The 24193-nt window shown below is 50.1% G+C and overlaps 2 protein-coding genes across 2 annotated transcripts; both read left to right on the forward strand.

Moving 5' to 3' along the window:
• The first annotated feature begins 596 nt into the window (after window positions 1-596).
• On the forward strand, window positions 597-6700 carry KRT32 (keratin 32). Its single transcript, XM_045781656.2, has 7 exons — window positions 597-1061; window positions 1734-1816; window positions 1958-2114; window positions 3380-3541; window positions 3619-3744; window positions 4453-4673; window positions 6571-6700. Exons 1-7 carry the CDS (start codon window positions 597-599, stop codon window positions 6698-6700), a joined length of 1344 nt encoding a protein of 447 aa, XP_045637612.2.
• Window positions 6701-19039: 12339 nt separating this feature from the next.
• LOC123781912 (keratin, type I cuticular Ha7) lies at window positions 19040-22875 on the forward strand. The gene is made up of 7 exons (XM_045781686.2): window positions 19040-19531; window positions 19723-19805; window positions 20574-20730; window positions 21101-21262; window positions 21354-21479; window positions 21956-22176; window positions 22740-22875. Exons 1-7 carry the CDS (start codon window positions 19040-19042, stop codon window positions 22873-22875), a joined length of 1377 nt encoding a protein of 458 aa, XP_045637642.1.
• Window positions 22876-24193: the final 1318 nt, after the last annotated feature.

The following is a 24193-nucleotide window of genomic DNA, read 5'->3' on the forward strand; positions in this document are numbered from 1 at the left end:
GATGATACAGGTTTAGAAGCCTCCAAGGTTCTGTTTCCTATCTCCCTGGATTTATACCACTGCCACTATCCCTGCAGCTTCGGGCACCCACACACTTCCTCCTTGGGGGGCTGACCTCTTTCCACAGCGAATGCTCTCATTAAAAGGAACAGCTGCTGTCCCACAGGTCTACGGCCTGTCTCAGGGCCCGAGTGGGGGTGGGGGTGCAGGGGGCAAGGCCATCGTCGGCACAGGGCCAGGTACTGTGGTCTCCTGGCAGCCCCGCCCTGGTAATGAGGGCCCAGGCACAGAGCTGATCCTTTGAAGATGTGTCCTGAAGCTCTCCCCTGGTGGTCAATGACAGGAGGCCAGTGTCCTGCTTTAGCCAAATGACTAGCTTGGTCTCTTTTATGAGGAAAGGAACTCCTTATTGGAAACCAAATTATAAATTAATTAGCAGCTTCCTCTGGGGCTGGGTATCAACATCAACACCACCCCATGATGACTTTCTAGCACGAACCCCCTCATTGCAGGGTATAAAAAGGCCCAAGCGGGTTGGGGTCTGTAGACACTGGCAATCCAGTTGGCCACGGCTGAGGAGAAGGGACCTCCCCGACATGACATCCAACTGTTCGACTTCCATCAAGAGCTGCCCACGGCCCTCCTCTGTCTGTTCCAGCAGCATGAGCTGCCGGCCTGAGCTGTGCCTGGGTTATGTCTGCCAGCCCATGACATGCGTGCCTTCTGTCTGCCTGCCCAGCACCTACCGGCCCGCCAGCTGCCTCTCCAAGACCTACCTGTCCAGCTCCTGCTGGCCCAGCAGCTGCCGACCAACCAGTGGCATCTCTAGCTCCGTGGGCACCTGCAGCTGGTACTGCGAGGGCTCCTTCAATGGCAGCGAGAAAGAGACCATGCAGGTCCTGAACGACCGCCTGGCCAGCTACCTGCAGAAGGTGCGCCAGCTGGAGCGTGAGAACGCGCAGCTGGAGAGCAAGATCCAAGAGGCCTGCCAGTCTCAAGCGGCCACCATGTGTCCTGACTACCAGTCTTATTTCAGGACCATTGAGGAGCTCCAGCAGAAGGTGAGGGCCAGCAGTGAACAGATGCGCTGGGAAGGCAACCAGAAGAGCTAGCGTTCCAGATTTGAATCTCGTTAATTTATTAAGCCACATTCAGGGGAAAGAGGCTTCCTGAGGGCATAGGATTATCTCATAATTTGAGCGTTCAGTTAGAGCCCTTAACATGGAAGAAGTCTGGGATCTAGTCTCCGTTCTACCGCTGCATGACCTCGGGAGGGCCCTTCCTTTCCCTAGATCTCAGTTTCCTCATCTGTAAAATGGGGATAGTAGAGTTCTCACCTGGTGGGGCTGTCAAGAGGGTTCCTTGAGTCGACGCAGGTAGAGTGTGTAACACAGCCTCTGGTACATGGGGAGTTTTCACTAAATGTTAGTGCTTGTTAAGGGGCCGTCTGTCTCATGAATGACTTCAGACTTAATGAGATTCTTTCCTTCCACATTGTTCACTGCAACTAAAATGAGGCATTTGGATTTATGAAGACCTAGTGCTTAAAAAATAAACCCCATGTTCTCCAAGGATTAGCAGTTCGCCAAATACTCCCCAGGGCTCCAGGGAAGGGGGGCTTCTGCAAGGATGGCTCCCAGGCTGTTGAGTCCCATAGGCTACTGGCTTCTCATTTGGGTTCTTCTTCCTTTTTCTCATCCTGGATTACCCCCCTCTCGTGCCTTGGCCCCCAGGTTCTGTGCACCAAGGCAGAGAACGCCAGGATAGTCGTGCACATCGATAACGCCAAGCTGGCTGCAGACGACTTCAGGACCAAGTGAGTTTGACGGGGGGACGGGGGCGTCCCCTCTCCCTGCACGTCGTTGGGGGCAGCTTTCCATTAGTTTCAGAGAGGGCTGGAGAAGTGCCAGCAGCTCCAGGGCTTCCAGCCTCAGTGGCTGACCCTGCCCTTGCCCAGGTACGAGACGGAGCTGGCCATGCGGCAGCTGGTGGAGGCCGACACCAGCGGCCTGCGCCGGATCCTGGATGAGCTGACCCTGTGCAAGGCTGACCTGGAGGCTCAGGTGGAGTCCCTGAAGGAGGAGCTGCTGTGCCTCAAGAAGAACCACGAGCAGGTGAGCCCTAGAGTCAAGTTCACGTGGCCCTAGGAAGCCGGTGGGAAGAATGTGAGGTTTTGGGTGGAAATTCCCAGGGGTGCCATGTCATGTTTCTGGGACTTGCCCAATTTACTGAACCTGTCCAAGCCTTCTCATCTGTAAAATGGAGAGGCGCTATTGCACAGGCTGCTGTGAGCTTTAAATGAGGCCGTGGGTATGAACCATCACTTGGTCCGTGCTCAGAGAGCCGGGCAACCTTCTCTTCTGCAGCGTGGTCTCGTGGGACAGCCAGATGCTTGCGGCGACTGCACGCGTTTTTCTCATGCGAGCCACATTCTGGGGGTGGAGTGGTGCGCGAGGCCTGAGGGGGTTGTGTTCCAGAACTCGCACGCAATGGCATGTCCATCTCTGTCAGGCTCGGCTGCTGGGGGTGACCCCCATCTCTTCCAAGGGAGGGTCAAGTACAGTGGTTTTCTTTTTTCTGTCCCCACCCTGTTCTTCATTGGCTCTCCTATTTGCATATAATATACTTGATCTAAAAGCCACAGGTCAACCCTTTATTTTCTGATTTCCCCCCTCATCTCCTACAGGTCCTTAGAGGGAAATTCCCCCATCCTGGGCACCCGTGTGCTGCAAAGCCCTCCGGAGCTCTAGTGTCTCCCCCCTCCTTTTCAGAGTTGACTCTCAACCTCTTGACTTGGGATTTGAAAGAGCAAGTGCCTCTGAATCCTGGCTGGGTTTCCTTAGGCTTAAACGTAAAGTAACAGTCACCCCGTACTCGCTGAGTGCCCTAGGGTGGCTGACTCACCTTACTGAAATCAGAGAGCTGGGAACCGCACCAAACGGCCACTAATGAGGCATTATCGCACACGCCGGGCAGCCTCCAACACCACTTTCTCTCCTTGGCAGCCCAGCCTGGGGAGTGCCTGCTCGCACCCAGGCCTTGAACCAAGTAAAGCCAGGCTCCTGCTGCCCTCCACCCCAGACGAACACGGGCTGGGAGGGTGGCTGGGAATACGGGAGTGTGGGTTTCCCTTTCCAGCCCAAGATCAAACAAATCCCTGCATTGCTCTCGGCTTCTGCCAAAGTGACAGGAAGTGCGATGGGGTGCTTCTGCAGTTAGGGGGCGTCCAGCCGGAGCTGGAAGACCATGGGGGATGCTGTAGAGTGGACTGCAATCCTCAAAGGGCCCCTCTAACGTAGACATCTTAACATCTTTTGTTCCATCATTTTATGTCTCCCTGGGGTGGTGACTGTGTGACTTCATGCTTGTGCCTTTTCAGGAAGTCAGTGCCCTCCGATGCCAGCTGGGGGACCGTCTTAACATTGAAGTAGACGCTGCACCCCCCGTGGACCTGAACAGGCTGCTGGAGGAGATGAGGTGTCAGTATGAGACTGTGGTGGAAAGCAACCTCAGGGACGTGGAGGAATGGTTCAACACGCAGGTGGGCCTCTTGTCGGGGGGCTGGCCTCCCTCATGTCCCAGGAGGTACTCCTGGCCCTTCTCTCTCCCCCACTGCAGATGCAGGAGCTTAATCAGCAGGTGGCCACGAGCTCCGAGCAGCTTCAGAGCTACCAGTCGGACATTATTGATCTGAGACGCACGGTCAACACACTGGAGATCGAGCTGCAGGCCCAGCACAGCCTGGTGGGTACTGCCCGCTGGGCGGTCTCTGGATCCCAGGTGGCATTGGGCTCAGGAGCAGGCAGCCAGGAGGGAGGAGGAGGCCCAGATTCAGCCACCACGGCTGTTTGCCCAGCTGCTGTCTCCTAGAGGGAGTTTGTCCCCAGACCCAGCACAGGGCTCAAAGGGGCATGTCTCCCATGTGACACGGGGCAGGTAGACACTGTAGAGCACAGCTCCCCAGGAAGGCTTGTTCTCTGTTTGGTCTGTCCTTCCAAACCCATCTGCTGCCTGTTGGGTTATAACACTTCCTATGCTCGGGTTCCTCTCTGGATGAGTGAGATCAGAGTCTCTGGAGGTGGGGTCCGGGCACCGGGATTTTCTAAAAGCCCCCAGGTAACTTTAATGTGGGGCTGAAGACCACAGAGCTAAATAAGGCCATAGGGGATGAGCGTGGTGAACCTCAGACCCAACGTGTAAAGCCAGGCTGAGGCCGAAGAAGGAATAAGGGATTGAGGATCACATGGACCTGGGTTCACATTCTAGTCTTGTTACCTACCAGCTGCTTAAGTTTGAATAAGTCACTCAGCCTTTTTGGGGTTAGTTTCCACAGTGACTTAGATGGGGAGGGGTCATTCCCAACCCCAAAGAGAGAGTTGGTTCTTCTTGGTTATTTCTGAACCAGGAAAACAGATCTACGTCTCAGCTATTTTGTCTTTCCCTTTGCTTTAGAGGGACTCCCTGGAATCCACCCTGGCGGAGACCGAGGGGCGCTACGGCACCCAGCTGTCCCAGATGCAGTGCCTGATCGGCAACGTGGAGTCCCAGCTGGCCGAGATCCGGAGCGACCTGGAGCGGCAGAACCAGGAGTACCAGGTGCTGCTGGACGTGCGGGCCCGGCTGGAGTGCGAGATCAACACGTACCGGGGCCTGCTGGAGAGCGAGGACTGCAAGTGAGTGGGCCCGGCTGAGGCTGTATGGGTGTGGGCAAGGGTTGGAGGAAGCTATGGGAAGCACCTGGGCCTACCCATGAGCTAGAGCCTTTCATGACTAAGAAGCAGTTGGGAAGCTGGTACAATCCAAAGAAAGTCCCAAAACTGGCCCACCGTTGTGTTCCTTTCTGGGTCAGCAAACTCCTTCCAAGGGCTTCCCAGGTGCGGGGCGCCGCGGGGGATGTGGGGATGGTGACAAGGCCTCTGTTCTCAGGTCGTTTCCATCTGTTTAGGGAGACAGACAAGCGACTGGAGATCATACTTGGGGGAAAGGTTTTCTGCACTTGGGAGAACACATGGGTAGCTTAATGTGATTGAGCTGTGGCGGGAAGGAGGACAGGAAAGTTCGGTGGGGCCCCTTCCTGGAGAACCATGAAGGCCATGCTGGGGAGGGAGGACCTTATTCCATAGGAAATTGAGAGGCCTTAATTTTTTTTTTTTTTTTGAGGAGGAGGAAATGATAGAATTTGCTCAACTATCTATCTCCCCAGTGAGATGGTTAACACCTAGAACTCAGAGACATTCTAAATTATTTTTATCTCTTGCACCTGACTCCTAGTAAATGCTCAGTAAATGTTTCTTGACTGAGGCCGTGAAAGCTCAAAGCTGCTTTGCAGGAAGACGGCACAGAGGGCCAAGGGGAGGACAGAGTAGAGGGAGGGGGTCCAGGCGCGGAGCGTGTTCAGGAGGCCCTGGCCATGGTCTGGTAAGCAGTGGGGAGGGCCGGAAGCTGAGCAGTGCAGGTAGGCTCAGCAAGGGCCTGGTGGTCACCTGGGTGCAGGACACCTCGGGACCGTGGACACCTGGTGGGCTGATTGCTGTTGCAGGCATTTTCTTATTCCGCATTCGGCCTTGCTCTCCTGTCATTCGGTCTCGCCCTCTGGGCCAAGAGTTGCAAAGTCAAATGCTTTTCAAGGAGCAGGCAGGAGTGACACGGGTCACTGTGGGACTGTGGAGGACCAGAGAGCTATGCCTAGTCCAATGAGGGCACTGCCCCCCTCGGGGCCCTTTCTGCTGTGAGTTGCAGATCCAGTATTGGTGGGTCTTCTGCTCGTTCAAGAGAAGGTGGGAATCTGGATGTCTTTTAATTATTAAATTCTTCTGATTTTTAAGTATTTTCAACAAATTTAAAAAAAAGGGCAGTGTCGGCCATGCGAAACATATTTGAGGCTGGATGTGGTCCCTGGGCACCTGTCCAGTTTCTGGGCTATTTGGCTCCCATCTACTGTCCAGTGTGTTGTTTCTGGTAATGAGCCCACACCTGTCAGGCTCTGAGATCATCCTTCCTCCTTTTGCCGTGTGTTCCTTCCGTTTGAATTACCTAGTTCGTTTTATGCAACACCTTCTTATGATATGCCTGCCCCTGGCCAGGTTTGCAGGGCACTCAGACGTATGTGGCTGCTGACCTCACTGTTCAATGGGGAGATGGACCGTAACAGAATAATCACGAGTCACTCTGGGAGGAGGCACAGGGTACCCCTGGGGGCCTTGATACAGAGAGATCAGGGAGGGCTTCAAGGAGGATGTGACGGTTGAGTTGAAGGGAGCTGCTCTTCATCATGGCCCCCGTGGAGTCACCGAAGGTTTTAGGCAGGGAGGGGCATGCTTCTATTTGTGTCTGTGGATATCGCCCTGCCCTCGAACTTGATAGTGGTGAGGAGGGGCAAGAGTGGGGTTGGGGAGACCTGTGAGGAGGCCGCTGGGGTCATACAGGCGAAGATGACGGAGGTGGGACAAGGGAGGCTGAGTGGAGGTGAGAAGTGGGTGAATCTGAGAGGCAGCTGGGGGGCAGAACCATGGTGCGTGTCGCTGAGTTGGACTGTTTTCTAAACCCGCCCCACCTGCCTTTTTCCCGCAGGTTGCCCAGCAACCCATGCTCCACTCCCTCCTGTCCCCCTTGTGCACCCTCCCCCAGCATGCCCCGCACCATCTGTGTGCCCCGCACCGTCTGCGTGCCTTGTGTGCCCTGCCCTCCGGGCCGCTACTGAAGTCGCTCAGCGTCGCTGGATCCTGGAGAGACCCGAGCTGGGAGGCCGGAGCCTCCTCAGGCGGAGTCTGACCGCGGTTCAGGGGCCAGCGAGGAAGCCCTCCAGCGGCGGCGCTGGGAGGTGGGCTGTGTGCAACAGCTCTGACCTGCAGGGGGCGCTCTAGCCCCCACTTCTTAGAAGCTGCCTCTCCCTTCTGTCTGCCAGTTGCTCTCTTGCTGGTGTTTCGGGTTGTCTGTTCTGCCTAAAGAGCGTCTTCTTGGAACTGGTAAATAAAGCCTCATCCAGCGGCCCTGCAAACGCGTCCTTCTCTATTTGTCCCTTTGCTGCTGTGTCCACCAGCCCGTTCTACTCAGCGGGGCTCAAGAAGAATGCGGCTAAATTCTGTATTTTTATGCCCCGTCTGCTTCCGCAGAGGCTTGGGAGGCACTCACTAGAAAGACCCACATGCCATAAACTAGTTAAAACCAGGCAATCGGTCCAGAGCCAAGTAATAAAAGAATAAAGAGAAAAGGGAGATAATTATGCCAGAAACCTAGGCCAAACTACTGCTAATTGAGAATAATACCGTCATAACCCCACCCCTCCACCTCGTTCCAGCTGGTACAATGGGATCATTCATTCATTCGTTCAAAGAAACTTCACTAATGGCCTCTTGTGTGCAGATTCGGTGTTCGGGCCCCGGCTAACCCCCGGGTGGTCCCTCCAGACATTTTGTTAGTCCCCCATTTACACCTTGCGACAATCTGTGAGAAAGGTACCATTATTTTCTCTTTGTAAATGAGGAAACGGAGACCCGGAGAGGTTAAGAAACCTGCCCGAGGTCACCCAACTAGTAAGAAGTGGACCCAGGACTCAGTATAGGCTGTTTGGTCCCAGGGAGACTCAAGCAATTCATAATTCGGCGTCCTCATATTTGCAAACTACAGCTGGGTGCAGGGGCGACAAAAAATGCAAGTGACCCGCACTGTCCAGATGCCTGGGATTGGAGAGGGGGCTGAGGCCAGTGTGCGTAAGGCCCCACTCTTCCTCAGTAAGGGCCAGATAATAATAATAATAATAATAGTATCAATAACCATGACTACCACTTACTGAGCACTTACGATGTACCTGCACTGCGCTGAGCCCGTTCCACCAACCAGCCTGCAGCAACTTGCACAACCACCGTGCAAGGGAGGTATCGTGTCCATTTTAGAAAAGAGAAACCAAGGAACAGAGGATGGGTTATCCAGTTGCCCAAAGTTACATGCAAGGGTAAAGATTCGAACCTGGGTCCAGCTGCTTCCACTGAAGCATTTATTCGAACCACTAGGCTAGATGGCCACGTTCACACCTAGAAAGAACACGCGCTAGCAAAGCCTGGGAGAAAGTACTAGCGTGGGGAGAGCAGGAAGGTGGCATTTGAGATGGTGGCATTTGAGATGGGCCTGAATGTCTACGGAGCAAAGGAGAGGCAGCTGGGTGTGGGGCCTGCACGGAGGCAGAATCATGCTCAAGAGGCCTTGAGGGGCGGGAGCAGCAGGTCTCCCTGTGGAAGCCTGGTGGGAATAGAGCTCATGTGGCAGGAAGGTATGAGACCGGGGGCGGGGGATGGGCTCGTGTACCCCACAAAGAGCCCGGGCACCATCCTGAAGGCAGTGGGAGGGCTGCTGCAGGTTCTGAGCCCCAGGACGACATGGCCGGAGTGATATTTTAGAAAGTTTCACCAAGGAGTGTCAAAAGGATGGCTGAGGGACAGGGGGAAAGCCGATACGAGTGTGTGGAAGGAGCTAAGGGGACCTCAACTCAGGCTGTGACAGTGGGAAGGTCACTGTGAGAGGCTCGGTCAAGGACCTGACTTGGCAGAGGAAGAGGAGAGCGCCAGAAGTGGGAATCTCGCACACCTTTCTGAACGCCAACCTCCAAACACACTGTTCTTCCTTAATGAGCTGAGGTGATGTTTCTATTTAAGATCTGCCCTCTGGACTTGCCAAGAAATGACGAGAGGCTGATTGGCTCCTGAAGCTGCCTGGGGCTCTCGGAACATGAGCCTGCATGCAGGCCTGGCGGGCAGGGCCGTGAGCCTGGCCGGAGACACAAACACCGTGCTTAGCCAGCTGCGGCTCCGGAGTGTGGGGGTGAGGGCAACATTTGGGCGAGCTGGATCCAATGACAAGGGAGAGGAGCCTCTGGCCAACTGGCTATTCTCATAACTGAGTACCAACCAGCGGTCCATCTTGATTTCAATCCCTGGGTAAATTTGCCTAGAATGTACTTAGCTTGATAAACACAATAGACTGAACAGAACCACGTCTTTGGTTCTAAAATCCTAGGCCTGTTCTGTCCAATATGGTAGCCACAAACTACAGGGGCTATTGAATTTTTAATTAAATAAAATGGAAAATTCTGTTCCTCATTTGTACAACCCACACGTCAAGTGCTCCACACCTACATGAGGCTAGGGGTACCACACTAGATATGTATGATATGTAGAATATTTCCATTATTCCAAAAAGTTCTATTCACCAGCACTGTCCTAAACTGTCAGCTAGGGGTACCATACTGGATATGTATGATACGTAGAATATTTCCATTATTCCAAAAATTTCTATTTGCCGGCACTGTCCTAAACTGTCAGCTAGGGGTACCATACTGGATATGTATGATATGTAGAATATTTCCATTATTCCAGAAAGTTCTATTCACCAGCACTGTCCTAAACTGTCAGCTAGGTGTACCATACTGGATACGTATGATACGTAGAATATTTCCATTATTCCAGAAAGTTCTATTTGCCGGCACTGTCCTAAACTGTCAGAATCATAAGGAGCCTCCCAGATGATCTGGCCCGGCCTCTTGCATTTACAGATGGGGAGCCTAAGGCCCAGAGAATTGGAAGATGTACATCCGGACGTACAACCAACAGGTGGGAATTGAAGTCTAGCGGGTCTCTCTGAGCCCTTTATGATTTCTCCAAGCACCAAGGTTTATTATTATTTCAGGCTAATAAATTTTTTTCCTTTCTCTTCCTTTCATGTCCTTAAGGACAGAGGCATTTTCTCTGAGATGCTGAAACTCCATCCTGGGACTATAGAGCTCCCCTTTAAAAAATAACTGGGAACCACCAAACTCAGAATCTCCTGTCCTTGGAGCACGTGGCTCAGTAAGAGCACAGACTTCGGGCTGCCGCCAGAGCTGTAGCAATCACACAGGGGTTGCAGGCCAAGAGTCCAGGTCCCTGGACCCTTTGGGGACTTCTGCAGGCTCCTTGACCCTCAGAGCATACCGTCCAATCCAACCGGGTCCCTGTTTCTATCCTTGTGTGTCATCTGACTTGCCAAGACCTGTCTGACCACCGAAATGCCTGTTAAAGCTTTTTATATGCTACCAAGCCTGGAGTGCTGCCCCCTCTGCTGGACACGGAGGGCCACCATCCTCTGTGTTCGGAGGGTGCTTCCAAGCGAGAGAGGTTGCGAGCTATCCTCCTGCTTAGCCCATCTCTCTTTTTTGTTGGATGAAAGCCGTGGGTGTAGACTTTGGGAAATATAGATGCCCACCAGCACCGGTGCCTTCTGGAAAGCGGGCCCAGTGCTACACTTATGGGGATTCTCAGAAGAACTCTGTTCTTATATCAAAGCATTTGGATTTAATTAACTCCAGTTTATAGGAAAACTTAGGCAAGACCACAGTAGAGTAGTAAACCCTCTGGCATATTTGATGTTTGAGAGAAACTCCCATAGGAGCAGGATCCTCCCGAGTGGGGACTGGAAAAGAAAGGATGTGTGTTTCAAAGACGTGGTTTTCCCTGAGGCCACCGAGGAGCCTGGTGCGCAGCCTCAGGCCTGGAGCTCACTGCCCTAGAGCAAGGCCCCCTTCTCGGGGTGACGGTGAGGGCTGACCAGGGCAGAGCTGGGTTCTGGGAAGCTTCCAGAAAGAAGGGCCCCGCTGTTGGACACCCTGACTGGGAGAATCATCAGGATAGTTTGTGGACTGAATTACACGGAAAGGTACCCTCCCTACGATATTGGGGAAACGTCTGCAGTAGGATGAGGAAAGGAGATGCCGGGTGAAAACTGGGAAGATCGTGAACAACAGAACAATTCTTGGTGTGTTTCGTAGATGTTAGCACAAGCATGCACTGACCTCAATTTTGCTAAATAGAAATTTCCTAAGATCGTTTGAATTTTATCTTTTTGAAGATACATTTATTTCCAAAAAGTCCTCTCCCTAAGCCCTAAATAAGTAGCCAAATACACCAGTGAGCCTCTTGCCACAAGGGAAACCATCAACGACTTCGGCTTCACAAAGCCAGTGCTGGGCTCGCAGTCCTGCCACCACGAGCTGTGTGGTTTGGCGGGTCTCCTACCCCCATGCGTTGCAGTCTCCTTCTCCCCGTGCAAAGGGGGTAAGTCTACCTCCTCCATAGAGTCAACGGACAGAACGCCTCTCAACTGCCCACCATGATGTCTGGCATACTCTAAGCGCTCAATTAATGTTGGTTAAAGAAAATCTGCATTGGCAGCAGGTCCCCCTTGAGATTTCCCCCAGTGGCTGTGGCAGCGGAGTCACCTTGCAGGGCCATCTCACACCCACACTGCAGAGAGGTCTACAGGGTGAACAGCACAAGTGACACCTCGACACCACGCCACAGGCTGGGCAGCTCCGCTTCGCTCTGAGGTTAAAGGGCCTCTGGATGGACTTCTGCTCTCTGTCTAAATGCCTCGGTGAAATGAAGGGTTCAGTGTCCAAGGTTCCAGTGTCCACTTCTGGAGTCCACCCGGGCGAGGCCTTTCCTGGCCCCAGCCCTCTGGCTCCAGGACAGGCTAACATGCCCCCCACGTGCTCGGAGGGGTCCAAATTTTAGGCCTCATTCACCGTGCTGCGTCGAGCATGGCTGGCAAGCGGCAGCTCACGGGTCATATCCAGCTGCTGCCTGTCGTGGTCGATAAAGTTTTAGTGGAACACGACCCCACCCATTTGCTTCCATAGCAAGTATGTCTGCCCTGTGCCATGGCGGCGGAGCTGAGCAGTTGTAGTGCCAACAGCCTGGATGGCCTGCAAAGCCTGAAATGTTTACCATTTGGCCTTTTATAGGACAAGTTTGGTGTAGAGGAAAGAGAATGTGCTGGAGTCAGGAGCCCTGGGCCGCTGTTCGGACCCCGTGGCTGACTCGCTCTGCGCCCCTGAGGAGCTCACCGTCCCTCTTGTCTCTGGCTGAAGTGGGAAGGGGTTGAAGTCACTCTGGTTTTTCTTCAGTTCCCACCTTTGCACCCCTCTGTTCTCCTGCTTGGTCTCTCTGGGGGCTCCGGCCCTGTGTGTCTCGGATGCAGAATGTCTCCAATCTGCATGCCACTCCCTCAGGCACACACAAGGGCGTCCTGTGACCCGTACCCCGCACGCCCCACGTGGCACCTCCTCCTTGAGCCCACTGCTTGCGCCCATCGGAGGCTGCCAGGGCGGCACTGGATCTGTACCTGGGGCAGTGGGGATCCTCCCGTCACCGCAGATGAGAGGGACGCAGGAAGTCAGAGACTCACCTGTGGCTGACGCCCACTTACAAATGGCTCATCTCTGAGGTGGGGCGCCCGTGCGGCTCTGCAGCTTCTCATGACCTCCACATGTGTTTTGACTTTCAAGTTTTCTTAGTGGGGCCATTTTCCTTTTGTAGCCCTTGGGGAGCTGCATCTCTCTTCTGGATCCTGGCCAATAAATTAAATGAATACATTAATAAGTGAAGTTGCCTATGGAGTGTGTCTGCTGTTGTCAGGTTATTTCACTGAGTGACGATGGTCATGGGTGCGGTTATTTTAAATGATGGCTGTGACCCATTGATGGTCTGTGAAGTCATTTGAGTGGATTTTGATCAGCTTGAGAGGGAGAGAGAGAGAACAGAATAGAAAATATGTATGTGTGTGTTGTGTTGCAAAATGTGCAGTGTAATTCTCACTTGGGCTGTGCTCAAGAGTTTGAGCCCGTGGTCTGTTCCAGAGCTTGCACCTTCAGTGAGGGACCAGGGACCAGAAGAACTGGCTGACTTGCTTTGGGCCACCCAGCTAGTGAGGGACAGTCCTGGGAGCAGAGACTGTCTAAAAACACCCCCTCCTTAAATGAGAACAAAGCCCTAATCCTGCCTTGTCAGACCTAGAAGGAGGCTCCCCTGGGGCGGAGAAGGGGCCAAATAATTTGGTCCTGCCTTCTGGGTCACCTGCCCTTAGGGACTGTCACTAAGTACCACAACCAGGACTTGGGAGCTTTTTCTCACTCTGATACTGGTCAATAGTGAATAAAGGACCCCAGATTCCTTGTCACTGGGTGGAGGATGGGTGGTTGAGAGGCGATTCAGCTCCATGTTGGTGACAGCAATCTATGGGTCATGAGTTTAGATGACCTGGCTCACAGCCTACTTGTGGGACATACAGACCTGACTTAATCTCATGGTTTTGTGAGGAAGGTGATCTTGTCTGAGACCTCTCTTTCTAGCTCCTGTTTCCCTCTGTGTTCTGGACACCATATCTGGCTCTGGGCTCCCAGGAGCTCCTTCCCAGATGCTAGGCCATGGAGGAGCTGAGCCCTTGAAGTGCTTCTTTCCTTTCCGTAATGCCCCTCCTCTGCAGGTGATGGACATGTTGGATGGGTACCCACATAGCAGAGGGGTGTGGCTCTACCCTCACAAACTTCAACCACACACCAGAGTCAACATTTTAATCCTGGCATTTGCTGGAAAGGTACCCGAAGAGCATGAGAGAGTGGATTCCTAGCAGAGTCCCAGGGGCTGGCGGTTCTTTCTCCCAGACCTCTGATGGCTGTGGGGAAGACCTTGTTTTTGTTTTTGTTTCGAGTTTTTTTTGATAATAATTTTTTTATTATGTTATGTTAGTCACCATACAGTATATCCTTAGTTTCTGATGTAGTGTTCCATGATTCATTATTTGCGTATAACACCCAGTGCACCATGCAATATGTGCCCTCCTTAATACCCATCACCGGCCTATCCCAATCCCCCCCTCCCCACTGAAATCCTCAGTTAGTTTCCCAGAGTCCACAGTCTCTCATGGTTCATTTGTGGGGAAGACCTTGTGAACAAACTCCTTACTGATTCAGCCATGAGGTATCTGGATAGTCCTACTAAGTGGGATAAATAACACTAGACAAAGACAAACAAGTTAGGAGAGAATGTGGCTTTTCCGAATGTTTTGGATCTCAGAATTGAAGATCAAGTCTTATGGCCTTGTCCTGCTTTATTAGAATGTAGCTTTATTAGCAACTGAACTCTGCTTTCTGGGATGTGTGAATCCTCCCAAGTAACTCCCAGGGCAGATTTTATAACCTTCAATTTCTACAGGAGAAAATGAAAGCTCTGTGGCTTAAAAACCCTAGTCGAGCCAGAACCTGCACTCGTGTGGCTCCCAAGTGATGGTTTTCACAGTACACAATGGTTTTCCCATTCTCTCTCTCCTTGTTCTTCTAAGTCACCGCTGCTTAGCCTTGAGTGCACCCTGGAACTACTTGGGGAGCTTTAAAAAAATACTGATGTCTGAAGAAGAACAAAGCAGGAGGCATTACATTCCCTGATTTCAAGCTATACTATAAAGCTATAGACATAAGAACAGCATGGCATGGGCATAAACTACTAGACACATAGACCAACGGAACAGAATCAAGAGCCCAGAACTAAGCCCATGTATATACAGCCAATTAATATTTGACAAGGGAGCCAAGAATACTCAATGGAGAAAAGATAGTCTCTTCAATAAATGGTCGGGGAAAACATGGCCATTCACCCCTATCTTACAGCACTCACCAGAATTAACCCAAAATGGATTAAAGACTTAAATGTAAGACCCGGCCCCATAAAACTCCTAGAAGAAAACATGGGAAAAAATAGGTCTTGGTCAGGATTTCTGGATATGACACATAAAGCACAAACAACAAAATAAAAAATAAACAAGTGGGACCACATCAAAAAGGCTAGCATACATTCATGTATTTATAAGCCATTCTGATTTTTATTTTTCTGAAAACACTAGGCTTTTCAAAGGGGGTGATGGTGATGGTTGGAGACCCTGAAGGGGAAGGGAACTGGCATTTATTAAGTGCTTACTCTGTGCTAGGCATCATGTTAGGAGTTCTGTCTACCTCGTATCTTTTATTCTTAACAGTAGCCCTGGGTATAAATATCATTGTAAGTGTTCATAGGAGGAAACAGATGCATTAAAAGGTTATGTAACTTGGTTGAGGTCAGGCAGCTCAGAAATCGAGGTTTGGGTATTTTCTACTGCCATTGCTGTGAAAATTATAAAAAAATATGTATATTGGTCTCTTTCCCCCAGTTCCTGGCACAGAACTCCTAAAATTCTTGTAATTTCCTAAGTGATAAGAACACTAGGAGCATCTTTTGTTCTAATATTTGGTTTTTGACCCTGATTCCTGACACAGAGCTCCTAAATCCCTTGGGATTTCCTCGGTGATAGGAATGTCTTTTGTTCTAATGAAGCCACTCTTGGGGGGCTTCTGGATGGGGGCTGGTCACCACAAAGACCAAGCTATGATTAGAATCTTGGCATTCTCCACCTCAGTGATTGATCATGTCTACATGATAATGCTTCCCTAAAAACCCCCAAAGTACAGGATTCACAGAGCTTTTGGGCTGGTGAACATGTGGAGGTGTGGGGAGTATGGCTTGTTCAGAGAGGGTTTGAAAGTTCTGCACCCCTCCCCACATATCTTATCCTATGTGTCTCTTTAGGCTAGGCATCCGTGTCCTTTACAATGGTAAACACAAATGTTTCCCTGAGTTCCGTGAGCCATTCTAGCAAATTATCAAACCCAAGGAAAGGGGGATGGGAACCCTGATTTATAGCCAGTCATTCAGAAGTACAGGTGACAACCTGGGACTTGCTATTGATGTCTAAATTAGGGCAGTCTTGTGGGACTGAGTCCTTACCTTGTGAGATCTGATGCTAAATCCATGTAGATAATGTCAGAATTAAATTGAATTATAGTACACCCAGCTGGTGTCACAGAGAATTGCTTGGTGCACAGAATAGGCAGTTATGAAGGAAAGGTGGATTCTGCTCTTGGGCCATCTACAGGGTAATGGGAAAAAAGATGCTGACATGTCTGCAGACCTCAGAGTGAGTGTGGCACCATCCCCATAGGCCTCTGTGGTGCCTTGTCACAAATGTCTCCCCACTTTAAGTCAGGGACTCTGTCTTTTACAGCTATGCTCTCAGTGTCTGAGGCATGTCATGGTAGGAGGAAAACAACATTGCTAAGTGAATAAACTTTGTGGATTATAGGACTGCATCTAAGTAATCTGAGGGTCAAATCCTATCTAGTTTGAATAAAAGTGTGCCTTTTCCATTTGTCAGAGCCTCAAGAGTTCCATGCCTAGAATAATAAATTGATGATTTTTTTACTATTATTATTTATTACTCTTCTCTCAAGAGTCTTCATGATTTTCTTGACCTACAATTTTCTCTGGCACCATTTCTGAACACTGAAGAGACATGACAGTATGAGGCTCCCCACACAGGAGCTGTCTTCAACATTCGCATCCACTGTATTATATGATGGGTCATGTTCCTACACAGGGCATGAACCCTTGGAAGCTCCATGCATCTTCCTGCAGCAGGAGCCGTGACATAGAAAGGTAGGCTGTGGGTTACGCACAATTTCTGGGTGCTAGTTTACAAGTCCATGCCTTTCCCTCCCACTGGTTGAGATGTTTCTATCTGAAACAACACCGTGTTTGAAAATAGCATCTTAAGACCACAGCTTGGCCTTTTTATCCGCAGTAGGTTTCCTGCCTCTAGAGACTGGTATTTCTAAAGTCAGAATCAGTGAGAGAACTTTGTGCACGCAGGTGAGTGAAGTAGGGTTAAAGCTCCTGTCTCTTACACTCTGTCTTCACCACTTCTTGTCACTGAATCTGGCTCATATTTGGTCATCAAGGGCCATAGGGACTCTGTTCAAAGGGTCAGGAAGAGAGGTGATCTTAGATATGAGGGCAGGGATCTTCACCCCACACTGACCTTCTTTGAGAAAAATGCAAATCAGTGGAACCAAGCAACTTTACAAAGAGACACACAACATCAGTGTCATTATGCAAAACAGCATACTCAGTAGAAGCCCACGCCAGGACCACGAGGAAGCTTCAGTAGAGAGGAGCGTCACCTGGACATAGAAAGCTGCAGCAGTGACATTATGAAGTAACAACCGTGTATTTTGAGATGGAAGAAATCATAAGTTTTAGCTAATGGAATGAATCCTGCCAGAGAATAAGCCCAAAGGATAGATTCTATTTAGGGAGTAAAAAAAAAAAAAAAAAGAATTTATAAGGTTATTTCTCTAGTTTACAGGGAAGCTTGTTGGTATGTGATGAAGCAGAGGAGAGTAACAAAGGGATGTTTGAAGATGTAACCTATGCAGATTGCATCCAGAGGCCTCTGAAGGATGAGATTGCCTGGCCTGCTGATGTCTTCTAATTATAGTGTCTATAAAGAGTTATTCATTGAAGAGCCCTGAGTAACCCTTAGGACAGAGTCGACACTAGTTACCGTTCCTGGGAAACCCAACTTCTGCCCCTTCTGGACAGAAGTCTCAAATTCTATATTTCTTCTTGATAGAACTCCAATAGCTTATGTTTCACAGATATGTATCTGGTTCCCATAGAGATACCTGTTCAGCTTTTGCTCAATGCTTAGAGGACTGGAAAATATTCATTTTCACAAAGATATAGTTATAACCACTTTGGGAGGTCTTACTCCACATTAGGTCATTCTCAGTTCTAGGGGACAATCTATCTCCTGCCACAAATTTTCAGAGAAAACTTTTGGGACCTCAATAGTTAGTTGTCTTGGTTCCCCGGTACCAAGAGCTAGTGGGGTAGTGGGATGTAGTATAATAATTTGGAGATGGAACTTTCTCCTGGGCATCTTTCTGCATGGTCCTTGGAGAAACCCTGCCCTATTGCTTTGGTACCCCAACATTCATATTTTCTGAGATGCAAAGAATAATATAGAATGTCAGATTCTTATTTTATCTCTTAATTTTAACTTCTTGTCCAGTTTCTAGACCTTATAATCTTTCTTAGTTCTGACAATGACACAGTTGTTCTCCTATTGAGGGGTGGGATGAAGGATGTGGTGGTGGTCAAGGTGAAGAGAACAAGAATGGGCTCTGGAGTTGAAAGAAACTGATACTGAGAACAGGCTTTACCACTTCATAATGGGGTAGATCTTAGAAAAATGACTTCACATCTCTAGGCTTCAATGCCTTATTTGTTTCCTTTGTAAAATTAAGATAGGAATATCCACTTTACAGAATGGTAGGAAGGATTAAACAATATTTTTGATAAATTCCCTAACACATATGGTAAGTGCTCAGTGAAGAACTTTAGAATAAAGGAAGTAGGGCAGGAAAAACTCCCCTATACTGACTCTGATAACTCAGTGTCCATTGAGTTTCATGGCCAAGTTCATATTTGGTATTAAAAAAAGATTATTCATTTTTATTTGTTTCTGGCTTATTGAATTCACCTTTTGTGGTCCAGATCAGGCAAGGTTCAGGGTCAACCTCACACTGTCGAGCTTCTCAGACAACCTATTTAAAACATCCATGGCTACCCAAGTTTGAGTTGTTTCCTGATGGATAGGAACTATACCAAGCTTAAATAAGTGTATGGCAGGTGTGTGGCATAGTGCCTGGGACATAGGATGTGCCAGGAGATACATATTGAATGAATGGACTTATTAAAGTTTTATTGCTCCTCAAACTGAGTTTGAAAGACAGATAACTGAAGAGAGAAGAAATGTGAAAATTTTGGTAATCAAAACCCATAACATCTACCAGCAAAGAAGCAGTCTCTTCTCTGGATAGGGAAGGCTGGGTTAGTCTTAGCCCAGGTGAGCACCACTGTATTCACAGGGATTTATCTCTCCTGCCAATCCAATGACCAGCAGGAACAGTCATTCCTTCACAGTGTGGGCACATCAACAGGGAGGCCAACTCTGGTCAAGGAATAAACCTCTGATGGCTAAAAGGATTTTGTTCTTTGAAAACCAATAAAAAGCTTCTGACTTTCCATTAACAGACAACCTGATATCAAAGAGCCAGGAGGCACCTCAAATTCATCAACATTCCTTTAATGAGGCGGGGAACTCCTAATGGTAAACTCAACAGCTGAGTAACAGGATGACCATACAACAATAGGGAGAGAATCAAGGCACTGAGGTCAAAGCATGGAGCCAACACCCACCTGGGATGGGGTATAAAAGGCCCAGGAGGGAAGGAGGTTGTCAGACTCAGTGTCTTGGCCTTCTCAGCTGCTCTGAACCTTCTGTGCAACCTCAGCCTAACACCATGACCTCCTGCTATGTCAGCTCATCCCACTGCCCCGGCAGCATCAGGATGCCTGCAGCAACAAATGTCTGTGGCCCTTCCATTGACATTGGGTGCCAGCCTGGGGCAGAGGCCAAGGCTGCATCCCTGTGCCTGTCAGCCACCCTGGCACATGCCAACCGACCGCGTGTCGGGTCAACCCCTCTGGGCCAACCCAGCCTCTGTATGCCCTACAGCTGCCGCACCGCTTGCCCCTTGCCAGGGACCTGCAACATTCCTGGCAACATTGGAGTCTGTGAGAACTATGCAGAAGGTGCCCCCAATGGCCATGAGAAGGTGACCATGCAGTTCCTGAATGATCGCCTGGCCAACTACCTGGAGAAGGTGCGCCAACTGGAGCGGGAGAATGAGGATCTAGAGACTAGGATCCGAGAGTCGAGCAAATGCCATGAGTCCACCATATGTCCAGACTACCAGTCCTACTTCCGCACTATTGAAGAGCTCCAGCAGAAGGTGAGGTTTGGAGTAGCCTGGGGTGTGCTGGGTTGGAGGAAGGTGGAAGGGCATGGCAGGCAAAAAGCTCCTGAAGTCTCAAGGAGATTTGGTGCTTGGATTCTCTTGAGTATGAGTGTAGATGCCACCCGTAGAGCTGGAGCCCAGAGTATGATGTTTTGTGTGCAAACTGTCTTTCTGCTTTTCCTCAGATCCTGTGCAGCAAGGCTGAGAATACCAGGCTGATTATCCAAGTTGATAATGCCAAGCTGGCTGCTGATGACTTTAGAATCAAGTAAGTAGGGCTAGAAAGAGGCTCAGAGTGACTCTTTCCTCCACCCTAAGTGCCAATAGACAAATACTTGATTGACTGAATTACTGTCCTGTTTCTTCTTTCCTAAATTCCCCAAATAAAAAATTTTATTACAAACAAAACTAACAGAAGGTGGATGAGAAAAAAACACCACTAAATTTAGCATGTATGATAGAGCCTAAATGGAAGATAAGGCTGCCTGAGCTCACTACCTGGGGGGAGAATAAGGTGATTTCAAGAACAAACTGAGCAAGGACAGTCATTGAATTTTATATGTAATTAGAGGATCCACTTACAGATGAGTCAGGGTCCAGATTCACCTATGGGGCCCTCAGGTACCAGGCATTTCTACTAAACAAAGATCAGAGATAGAGAAGTAGCCCAACACAAGGAATAAGGGAGCAAATCACTGCCCTGACACCTGGTTATTGCTTGACTTGCTTAAGTGATAGCTCAGGAAGGGGTGTGAGCTCTGTCCTGGATCCCAAGATACATTGTCATAAGAAAGCCAGTTAATCTTTTGGAATCAAAGTGGCCTCAATGCCCGATGGTAAAATGATACCTGCTATGAGTGCTTTGTTAGACCGTGAGTGGATTGAGTAGAGGGATTGAGTCTAATTCATCTCTGAGGCCAGAACTGAGCAGAGTGAGCAAATGAGAATTCCTGTTGGTGAAGGAAATGGGAACCAGGGGCAGCTGAGAGGGGATGTCCTTGGCATCCTACTGACCTTGCATCTCCTGTGCTGGAAGGCACGAGAGTGAGTTCTCCCTGCGCCAAATGGTGGAGGCGGACATGTGCGGGATGCACAAGCTCATGGATGACCTGAGCCTGGCCAAGGCTGACCTGGAGGCGCAGCAGGAGTCCCTGAAGGAAGAGCTGCTCTGCCTCAAGAAAAACCACGAACAGGTCTGGGCCTGGGGCTGCAGACCCTTGGGGGATGGCACGGGGCAGGAAAGGGAGCACTGCTCACCTGTGGCTCTGGGATTAGGACTTGGGCTCAGTTGGCATCGGGATGAAGGGTTGACCTAAGTCTGGGAGTCAGGCTGACTGTGTGGGAGGTGGCAGAGGGGGAGTTTCTGGTCTGTAAAGGTTTGCCTTGTCAACTGAGGAAGGTGTCCAAATGGGCTCTTCTCAGGGGACCGTGGGCAAGACCTTTTACGTCAGTGCACGAGTGGGGTCTCCCCTCATGCTGTTTGTCTGGGAAGGGGTTCAGGTGCCTTCTGCTCTGTCAAAAGCCCTTTCCTCACTCCGGGTGTGGGTCCTTCTGTTCCTGCAGGAAGTGAGCATTCTGAGGAGCCAGCTGGGGGACAAGCTCCAGATTAAGCTGGACGTTGAGCCCACCGTGGACCTGAGCAGGGTGCTGCAAGAGATGCGGTGCCACTATGAGGCCCTGGTGCAGACCAACCACAATGATCTGGAGGAGTGGTTCCAAGATCAGGTCCTCCCAGGGTGCTGCCTCAGAGCAGGGAGGGACCCAGGCTTCCACCCGGGCAGGGGGGTGATCATGTCTCTGTGCCCTTGTGCTTCAGTCTGAAAGCATCAGCCAGCAGGACATGTCCTGCTCCGAGGAGCTGCGGTGCTGCCAGTCGGAGATCCTGGAGCTGAGACGCACGGTGAACGCCCTGGAGGTGGAGCTTCAGGCCCAGCACAGCCTGGTACGGTCCTCCACCCTCACCACGCTGCTAGAGCCACAGGCCATGGCCTGCTAGCAGCAGCTCTCAGAGTCCCGCTCATCAGTTCCACTGACAGTCAGAGCTCAGGGTCTGGGTCCCTCTGTCCTTGGGGGAGGTGCCTTGCTGTCAAGGTTAGTTTGGTCCTGGAAAATGGTTCCCTTTACGAGTCAACCCCACTTCCTTTAGAATACCGTGTGGAGGTGCAGACACTCACTCATTCCACAAGGTCTCACTGGGTATCTACTTGGTCAGGTACTGGGAATCCAGGGATGACCAGGACACTGTTCCTCAAGTTAGATTTTTTGTGGAAAGTCATGATGATATTGGTGGTGATTCCTCTAGAGTTCTGGGACTGTCCTGTGACCTCTTGGCATGTGCCCCCTGGTGAGATTGGCCATGATTTTCACTGGCGAATTTTGGGACACCTCGGTCTCTTACCCCATTGTTTCCCATTACAGAAAGATTGTCTGCAGAACTCCCTGTGTGAGGCTGACGCCCGCTTCGGCACCGAGCTGGCCCAGATGCAGATCCTGATCAGCAACGTGGAGGAGCAGCTGTCCGAGATCCGGGCTGACCTGGAGCGGCAGAACCAGGAGTACCAGGTGCTGCTGGACGTCAAGGCCAGGCTGGAGTGCGAGATTGCCACGTACCGGAAACTTCTGGAGAGCGAGGACTGCAAGTATGTGTGATCTAGGCACTTGGACAAATCATTTGCTCAATTCTCATGAGATTCTCAGGGTAACAGCAGTGCTGTTTACAAAGAAGAAGGCGGTCATGCTTCTGTTGAGTGACCCATTGCCCTGTCCTCTGCTCACACTGTGCATTGTTGACAGAATGTGAAGGGAGTGACTGTCCATTGTCCATTGCCAGGTCTCCAGTGGGGCTGCTTGGTGTAGCCATGACTGGGGAGAGTAGAAATGTAGACATGTGGCTACTCCTTGAGCAGGAGATTTGAGTATAGACCCCGGCAGGTTTGTTGGGACTTGCTTTTGCTCTCTTGTCAATCCTTTTTATTTTCTATCCTGTAGGATAGAGTCTGATTCTCATATAGAAAACCTCATTCTGGAAGGCATTTTAAGATTACTCAGTCTAGTCCTAGGGGTGCACAGTAGGGGTCAATGGCCAGGGCTTCTGTTGGGTCCCTGTCCTGTACTTTTGGAGCAGGGACTCCTTCTTTGTTCTCCATCACATATCACTCATTTCCCATCCCTAACTTTGTTCACCTTTTCTATCTCTCCACAGACTCCCCTGCAACCCTTGCTCCACTGCTGCCTCCTGTGTGACTACCCCCTGTGCCCCTCGTCCAAGCTGCACACCCTGCACCACCACTTGTGTGCCTGGGCCAGCCTGTGGAGCCAGTACTGGGAGCCGGTTCTGAATGCCCATGCACCAGCAGGGGTGGTTAAAGTGAGGGGATGCCCAATGAGAAATGTTTATTATACATCCAGGCACTATGGTTTCTTAATGTTGCTGACTTTCTGCATGCAGAGGCCTTTCCAAAGGCCACAAGATATCAGGAGAAGTGGAATCTTGGTTGAGAGCCTTCCTTCTCAGCTCTGGATTTTCCCAGATTAGTTCCATGACCTCAGTGGCTGGATCCCAGCCACTAGTGGTGCCTTGGGAATATCTACATTGGAGAGAGTCAGGCATAGGATCAGACTGAGGAAGTATCTTGGGGGTGAGGATAGGGTGGGACCTGAAATTGCATTTCAAACACCAATTTTGGTTTGAAAAATTTCCAGTTTGTGACCAGGAAAGGGAGGGACAAACTTCACTGTTTGGGTTTCCCCCATTGTACTGATTCTATCTAATATCTGCAGCCTTGGGTAATGGTCCCAGCAAGGGGGCATTGGATCTAGATACTGTATATCTGACCACTTCCTCTTCTTCCTTTCTCCCTGTCTTGGAAGTGGCTCCATTTCATCTCTAGGGTAAGGTGGGATCTTCCTTTGTATCAGATCTGAGCCTCTCCACTCAGAGTCCTGTCTTTGACAAAGGACCAGGCTTGCCTCTTGCTATGTAAAGAGAACATTCAGATTTAAAAAATCTCTCTTCTCTAGAAATCTTGACTCTCCTAACTATTGTCTGGCTATAACTCTCTCTTCATCTAATTTTATGGTAAAATTTGAACAATGACTTTATTTTTTCCACTCCTTTCTCCTGAAATATTAAAACCTATTGACTCAATAGGTCACACTGCTGGGCATGATGATGTAGGGTAATGAAAAATATAGCATTACAATAGTTTCAAAATTTTTATTCTTGCTTACCTTCTATGTTCCCACCTCATGTCTTCCCATCCTCTCCCTTCCTCACCACAATGTCACCACATTCCTTGGATGTGCCTGAGATTGGTCCCTGTTCTCCCTCCTCCCTGGAATGCTTTCCCCCTCTTTCTTGTTATTCAGGCCTCAGCACCTATGTTACTCCCTCCTAGAGCACCTGCTCGGCCATTGGTCCACAATGATCACAGCCTTGTCACTCTCTGTCCTGCTTACTGTCACCATGGTAGCTCTCAACAACTAAAATTGCCTGCTTTTCCATTGTTTTTTCATTAAAATGTGTCCTGGAGATTAGCGTTTTTTCCACTGCTGCTTCCCCAGAGCCCAGCTCACTGCTTGGTAAAGAGTAGATGCTTAATAAACATCTGTTGAAAGAATGAATGTGTCTTCCTGACTTTATCTGTGACTTGTTAT

Source organism: Ursus americanus, chromosome 23, assembly GCF_024610735.1.
Source record: "Ursus americanus isolate L20-20 chromosome 23, mUrsAme1.1.p, whole genome shotgun sequence".
In the NCBI taxonomy this organism is placed as follows: Eukaryota; Metazoa; Chordata; class Mammalia; order Carnivora; family Ursidae; genus Ursus; species Ursus americanus.

Bases quoted from the DNA above. Each gene is read 5' to 3' on its own strand.
- KRT32 (XM_045781656.2), top strand. From the start codon at position 597: ATGACATCCAACTGTTCGACTTCCATCAAGAGCTGCCCACGGCCCTCC. The intron at 1,062-1,733 runs GTGAGGGCCAGC...CTTGGCCCCCAG, and splicing joins TTGAGGAGCTCCAGCAGAAG to GTTCTGTGCACCAAGGCAGA. The intron at 3,542-3,618 runs GTGGGCCTCTTG...CCCCCACTGCAG, and splicing joins AGGAATGGTTCAACACGCAG to ATGCAGGAGCTTAATCAGCA.
- LOC123781912 (XM_045781686.2), top strand. From the start codon at position 19,040: ATGACCTCCTGCTATGTCAGCTCATCCCACTGCCCCGGCAGCATCAGG. The intron at 19,806-20,573 runs GTAAGTAGGGCT...CTGTGCTGGAAG, and splicing joins GCTGATGACTTTAGAATCAA to GCACGAGAGTGAGTTCTCCC. The intron at 21,480-21,955 runs GTACGGTCCTCC...TTCCCATTACAG, and splicing joins TTCAGGCCCAGCACAGCCTG to AAAGATTGTCTGCAGAACTC.